This window comes from Mastomys coucha, unplaced genomic scaffold (assembly GCF_008632895.1).
Source record: "Mastomys coucha isolate ucsf_1 unplaced genomic scaffold, UCSF_Mcou_1 pScaffold18, whole genome shotgun sequence".
Classification (NCBI taxonomy): domain Eukaryota; kingdom Metazoa; phylum Chordata; class Mammalia; order Rodentia; family Muridae; genus Mastomys; species Mastomys coucha.
Window position 1 is genome coordinate 84,966,447 of NW_022196900.1, and position 7,214 is coordinate 84,973,660.

At 49.0% G+C, this 7,214-nt stretch overlaps 1 protein-coding gene across 8 annotated transcripts in view; it reads left to right on the forward strand.

The window, feature by feature from the left end:
• Positions 1-5,008, forward strand: part of Csmd2 (CUB and Sushi multiple domains 2) — a 582,522-nt gene extending 577,514 nt beyond the window's left edge. For all 8 annotated transcript variants that reach the window (XM_031378716.1, XM_031378717.1, XM_031378719.1 and 5 more), the window contains 3 exons: positions 1,028-1,166; positions 1,429-1,644; positions 2,373-5,008. In XM_031378716.1, the coding sequence (XP_031234576.1) occupies positions 1,028-1,166; positions 1,429-1,588 (299 nt within the window). In that variant the 3' untranslated portion in view covers positions 1,589-1,644; positions 2,373-5,008. The remainder of the gene's footprint in view (positions 1-1,027; positions 1,167-1,428; positions 1,645-2,372) is intronic.
• Positions 5,009-7,214: the final 2,206 nt, after the last annotated feature.

Consider the following 7,214-nt stretch of genomic DNA (forward strand, 5'->3'; position numbering starts at 1 on the left):
AGGACCCCAGTCTACCAGGCCCCCTGCCTACCAGGACCCCAGTCTACCAGGACCCCTGCCTACCAGGACCCTTGCCTACCAGGACCCCTGCCTACCAGGCCATCCTTCACCTTCTCCCACAGCTCTCCCTCCAGAAAGTTCTCTCTTCAGTCAGATCACATCTCTTCGTGGTACCCCTTCCTCTCTACGCCTCCACACAACCATCTCGGCTTTGCTCTCAAGGCTCCAATATGCGGCAGTCCTTACACAGACCCAGGACCCTCAGTCCAACAGTGGGAAGATCCCAGCAAACACAGCCAACTCCCTGTTCCCTGTTGATCCCCAGCCCCTCAGTTAAGTGGCCCTTCGTGGGGAGCCAATGGAGTGAGTGGCGAGCCTTCATACACCCCAACTCATTGCTGCCATGGCAATCCAACCTCACTGTGAGGTACATATACATATATACATATACATACATATATATATATATATATATATACACACACACACACTGTGAGAAACATATATACTTATATATACATATATAAATAAACACACACACACATATATATATGCATACATACACACACACACACACATATATATACATATATATACATATATATATATATATGGTATATATATATATATATATACCATGGCTTCATCTGATGAACATTTTCATCTGATAACAGACTTTGATGGCCAAGAAAAGCATAGAAACTTCGAAATAACTTCATCCTCTGAGGTTGTGTTCAGAGATATGGTTTGAGGTTCGTCTGCCAGCTCTCTTCCCCGGGACCCCCAGGGATAGCTGTGTTCCAGCACAGTCCTCTGGACACAATGCGACCAGAGGCAAATTCACATGGGCCTCCGGGGAGCTATCTGAGAGCCTGTGAGGCAGGCAGCTGCTGTCTGGGCACAGGCTTCTGCCAGCTGAACTAGAGCACGTGACAGTCCGCCGCACTGCGGCAGGGTCGAGGGGCCAGCGGGAGCATCTCCTCGGGGTGAGTCTGTGACGTGAGTGTTATGCTCTGGCGCTTTGCAGACCTCAGGCTGTTGGAGTCAGATCCCGAGTCCATCGGCCGGCACTTTGCTTCCAACAGCAGTTCAGTGGCCGCTGCCATCCTGGTGCCTTTCATCGCTCTCATCATCGCCGGCTTTGTCCTCTATCTCTACAAGCACAGGTACCGGGAAGGCCAAGGCCAGGGGGCTCAGCTGTGACCCAAACCTAGTACCCCTGAAGACAGAGGCCAGGGAGAGCAACTATGTACCCAGACCTAGTATTCTGAAAGCAGAGGCCAGGGAGAGCAACTATGTACCCAGCCCACCCCACCCAGCATCCTCCTGACTCAGAAGAATGTAACTCTCTAAAGGGAGAAAACACCCCTCTCTTGCTTTGAATCCTGTGTCATCTTTAAATTCAAGGTCACTGTCTCCTCTTCTCAGGAGAAGACCCAAAGTTCCATTCAATGGCTATGCTGGCCATGAGAACACGAACGTGCGGGCCACATTTGAGAACCCCATGTATGACCGCAACATCCAGCCCACAGACATCATGAGCAACGAGGCAGAGTTCACAGTCAGCACAGTGTGTACTGCGGTATAGCCCCAAGGCCTGGCTGCAGCTGCCACCGCCACCGAGAGCCCCGCCGCCAGCAGCCGGTGAGATTTGGGGGCTGGAGAGGGTGAGAGATTGACTGGCTCTGCAGGGGACATAGCAACCTGTGTACACAATGCTCCTGCACACAGGGACATCCCCCTACCACAGGCACAGAGAGCTAGCCAGCAGTATTAGGACCCTCACTGCAGATGAGAAAACTCAAGTTAAGCACGTAAACGTTGACAAACTTGGACAAGGCCATGTATCTAAGAACAGTGGGTCAGAATCTGAACTGTAGTAGGAAAGTTGACCCACAACGGGATAAAAGATATAACCAAGAAAAAAGCCAGGCAGATGTGGCAACCACCTGCAATTCCCATGTTGGGGAATTAGAGAGAGGAGGTGTCAGGAACAAGATGGTGGCCAGACTAGTTGATGTGTGAAGGTACAAGAATCAACGTCTGGCCTCTACACACAGGCATGCATGCATGTAACACTTTGTGTTGTTCGTGCATGTGCAAACATGCAGACACGACACACACACACACATGCACACACACATGGGGGTAATAAATGCTCTACCACTATGCATACTTCCTACACATTCCCATCCCCAGTTTGAGAAGACTAAACTCCAAAAGCTAAAGACAGCACCAACTGATGCCCTTCTGTTCTTTCCTCCTGCTTGGCTTTGCCTCTTTGTCACTCCCCCACCTCCACTTCTGTCCCCACCCCTCCTCACCCCTCCTTCCTCTCTTCCACCTACCTGCTGTGGTCTGTGGGTTCCTAGCTCCCCAGGGGGCAGGAAGGAGCTCCCCTGAGCACAGCGCCCAGTGCCCATCTTCGTCTGTCCCTCCGCCTACGTCTGCCACTGCTGGGACTCAGGCCCTTGCCCGCCCTGCCTCCATCTGTGCTTGTCATCCTGGCGAGGACTCCACGATGCCCTGGTGTGGAGCAGTAGAGGAAGAGGGCTGCAGCTGGAGGAAAGCAGATGGATTCAAACAGCAGAGTGAATTATGGGTGTGTACCTGAGCACACACAGCCTCTCCTTCACTGTGTCCTACAGAAGAGACCATAGAGGCTTAAAAGAGGGAAGTGTGTGTGTGCATGGGTGCGTGGGTGCATGGGTGGGTGGGTGGGTGGTTGTGATGTGTGTGTGTGTGTATGTGTGTGTGTGTGAAAGATACCCTAGACAATGTTCCCCACAAACCCAGAGGGAATGATGAGAGAGGCATCATTACCTCTCAAACCAACATGTCCCCAAATGTGGGGACATGGAGAATGAGTGAGAAGGTGACATCTCATGGGAGGTAGCATGCAGAAGCCACCTGGCTGCAGGGGTGGCCCCATTTGCACATCGATAGCAAGGATTACCTAGAAGAAAAGGGGGGAAATTCTTCAGATATAATTAGGTAATCATGCAATTTTTTTCAACCATAATGGCACTGAGTTCTAAACCCAGTGAATTAAAAAGTCATTTGAGGTCCTGGGCATCTTTGGAAAAGAAGGGTAAAGTCGTAATGGAGTTGAGGGATAGAGCAGAAATCTGGCTCAGGAGCCTAGCACCACATCTTCCTGTCATCTGACCAAGAGAAGAGAAAAAGACCAGACTGCACACCCTGGAGAGGACAGGAACAAGCCAGCTCTGGCTCCCAAAAGGTGGCGGCCACCACTTACTGACTTATTCTCTGTGCCTGACTCTTTACATGTCATTTCTAGTTCTTAAAACACCACCAAAGCAGGACTTGCTATTTCCATTCAGAGGTCAGGGAAGGTGGAAGCACGAGCCACAGAGTACACTGGTGATGTAAACACGAATCTCTCTGACCCTGAAGTCTGCTGTACCTGCTGCCAGAAAATCCAGGTCTCCAATGGGCACCAAAGGCAGGAAGGTAGGGGAGTCTCAACAAGAGGATGCGGGTGTCTAATCTGGATGCTGCTGCCGTCTGTGCCTGGGCAGCGCCAGATCCAGCACCCAGTGCCCCAGCCTCCTGAATTGGTGCTCGCCCCTTGGCTTCCAACAGCCCGCAACCACAGCAGAGGACCTGGCAGCTCCTTAATCAAGAGAACTGAGCGAAATCACCTTCTCTCCAGCTCCTGGCGGGTGGCTCAGAGTCATTTAGGCCAGTGCTTCTCAACCTGTGCATCACAACCCCTTTGTGGGTGAAGTGACTCTTTCACGGGGGTCACCTAAGACCATCCTGCATATCAGATATTTACATTATAATTCATAACAGTAGAAAATTACAGTTATGAAAAAGCAACAAAAATAATTTTATGTCGGGGGTCACCACCACATGAGGAACTGTATTAAAGGGTGGTAGCAATAGGAAGGTTGAGAACCACTGAATTAGACAATGTCACTGTGTTTAGGTCATTAATGAATTCCTTATGAGTGTGGTCGGGAAGCTCATGAGTTTAGAAATCAACATAATAACATTTAGATTCACTTTTTCCGTGTCTTACGGGAGGTCCCCATGAGCATACACACCCGCTTCTGTGTGAACAGCAGCCTCCGACGCTTGTAGAACATATTGAAATAACAAACAGAATGTGTGTGAGGATGGACGGGGAGAGCCGCAAAGTTCACAGGAACAATTAAAAGAGCTCAGTGAGGACAGGCTGAAGTGGGGGGGGTCTCCATTTCCAGCAGGTGCATCAAAGACCACAAGGGCAGGCCCACTCCTGCCCACACACCCTCGGGCCCTCAGGGACTCAGCATCCCTGCACCCGGTGGCAGAGGACCAGTCGAGACAAACTTGTTCATGCTCATTCTGCCCTTGGTGGTGAATGCAGGAGGTTCTCGGGCTCCTTCCCCCTTCCTCCCCAAAGCTAACCCAGTCTGCTCACCCAGCCCTGCCTCGCTCCCTCCCCTGTGTGTGCTTGGGAGGTCCCGGGAGACACTCAAGGAGCAAAGGCTGATGGGTACCCAGCATCTGCTGTGTGTCACCCTCTCTCTGGCTTTGGGCACTTTCTCTTCATCCCCAGAGGCTCAGAAGGGAACAAGGCAGATTAAGCCCTTCACCCACCATCCCTGTACCTACCACCTCCATCCCACGAGGAAAAAAAAAAGTAAAACAAAAACAAAAAAAATCTTTTGTACAGAGATATATTTTTATTATACAAAGTTTGTACAGTACCAAAAAAAGACAGAAAAAAGGGTGTACATTTTTTTTCATTATTGTAGGTAAATGGTGTGGGAGCCTTTTTTGTAAATGTAATAAAATGTATAAATATGGTTTTCAGGAAGCATCCCGTGCTGTAAATATGTAATCTACACCCCTTCTTGGCTTGTCTGCAGTATATGCATTTAATTTATCTGTCTCTGTATATGAGGCTTCCTCTGGGCTTCTGCATTATGGTACTTTCTGGAATTTGAAAGCAATTTTAAATTTTTTGAATTCAAATAAAATATAAATTTTTGCATTGGTTTTCTTACACTTTTATGGGCTCTTTCGTGGCTGGGGGCAGGTGTTTCCTGAGGAGGAGGAGATAGAGTTTGGCTGGGACTGTGGAGGTCAGGCTCCACGGATTCCAGGATATGGGGAGGTCTTCCAGGTAGGAGAATTTTAAAGGAGCAGGGAGCTTAGCAGGAATTAGGAAGCTGTCATCCCATGTGGAAAGCACACCCAGGTTACCTTCAGCCTCCTGGCCTCACATCTGCACTGAACTTAGGTCCTAACATCCCCTCTTCAGTGACCCAATTTAAGTCAAATTTCCCAGTTTTGGTGAAGGCATTTTGCCACTGAGAGCCAACAGGATGGGCTGATCCTTGCCATTGGACCTCCCTCAGTTTGTCAGGGTTCACTGTCAGAAAGCGTCATGGGTGAAGCAAGCCCCCTTGCAGAGGAGATGGCCCAGAACAGAACTTCACCCCGGGGTTGTCAAAAAAACAGCAGGTAATTTCTCACTGCTCCCAAATACCAGGGCAAGTCAAGAGTTCTATACATCTAAGGGCACAGAAGGAGGGGCGAGCTAACCTACAGAGCCAGAGAGCCAAGGCACACCTCACATCCTCACCACCACTTCTGCACAAGGGAAGAAGATGCCTGCTGTGGTTTGAATGCAAAATGCACCCCCCAGCCCCACTGACACACGTGCTCGAACACTTGGTCCTTGGCTAGTGCTTTCAGAAGGTTGCAGAACCTCTTGGAGATGCAGCCTTGCCACCAGGAGGAGTAAGTCAGTGGGGGCTGGCCTTGAGGTTTAATAGGAGCCCCTCCTACTGCACACAATGTGACCAGCTGCCTCAGCTTCTGCCATCATGTTTTCTTCGCGATGATAAAAACTGTACTCTCAAACTGTAACCCAACGCAAAGCCTTCCCCCTGAAGTTGCTCCTGTAGAGTGCTTGGTCACAGTGAAGAGAAAAATAATACAGTACCCTTCAAGTAAGAAACCATAAGCAACCAGAGCCACCGTACCCCTCCCTCCGTCGGAATTGCCCCTATACCTCTGCACATGAACCACAGGGCATCCACAAATCTTCATAGTTTCCATGAGAATAAGAAGTGTAGGTTCGGGCTGGAGAGACGGCTCAGTAGCTAAGAGCACTGACTGTTCTTCCAGAGGTCCTGAGTTCAATTCCCAGCAACCACATGGTGGCTCACAACCATCTGTAATGGGATCTGATGCCCTCTTCTGGTGTGTCTGAAGACAGCTACAGTGTGCTCATATACATTAAATAAATAAATCTTTAAGAAAAAAAAAAAAAAGAAGAAGAAGTACAGGTTCAACAAGATGGTGCCATGAGCAAAGGCACTTGGCTGCTCAGGGCTGACAACCTGAGTTAGATCCCTGGGATCCATGTGGAAAGGTCAGACTCAATATGCTTCTGCAGTTTCAGCACTCATACAGCAAAATGGGAAAGGATGCAGGAGGCTCGCCTGGCATCTCAAAGGCCAGCTGATCTGGAGGTCACCACAGGACAGGAGCAACAACAGGGATGACACTACCTCAAAAGGGTGGAAGGAGAGAGCTGACTCCTGAAAGCTGCACTCTGACCTCTGTACCTGTGCATGGCATGTACATGAACACACACACACACACACACACATGAATGCGCAGGTGTACCCAAGCACACACACACACACATGGGCCCACACATAGGCACACATGCACATATGACGTGCACACATGCATATACACACATACACATATGTGCACATGATATAAATAGAATGCAGAAAATGGTAGTACAGCATAGCAGCTAATTAAAGTACTCCTCTAGGAATACATAAGGAGAGAATGCCTTTTGGAAGCAGCTTAGCATTAATTAAATAAAATTAGGTGCAAATATTAAAACACAGTATGGGGCCTAGAGAGATGGCTCAGCAGTGAAGAGCACTTGTTGCTCTTACAGAGAATGCTGGTTCAATTGCACAGCACCCAGAGGATTGCTCACACCATATGGAACACCAGCCCTAGGTGTTACATATGCATCCTCTTCTGGATTCTGAGGATACCGCATGCATAGGGCACACACACACACGCAGGCAAAACACCCAGACAAGTAGAGCACATGTAAGAAATTGAAAACCTTGGGTTAGAATTGGGCATAGATTTTAAGATGACAGACATACCTTAGAAACAAAAAGCACATTAAAGGAAGATGATAGATACAGAACAAACGT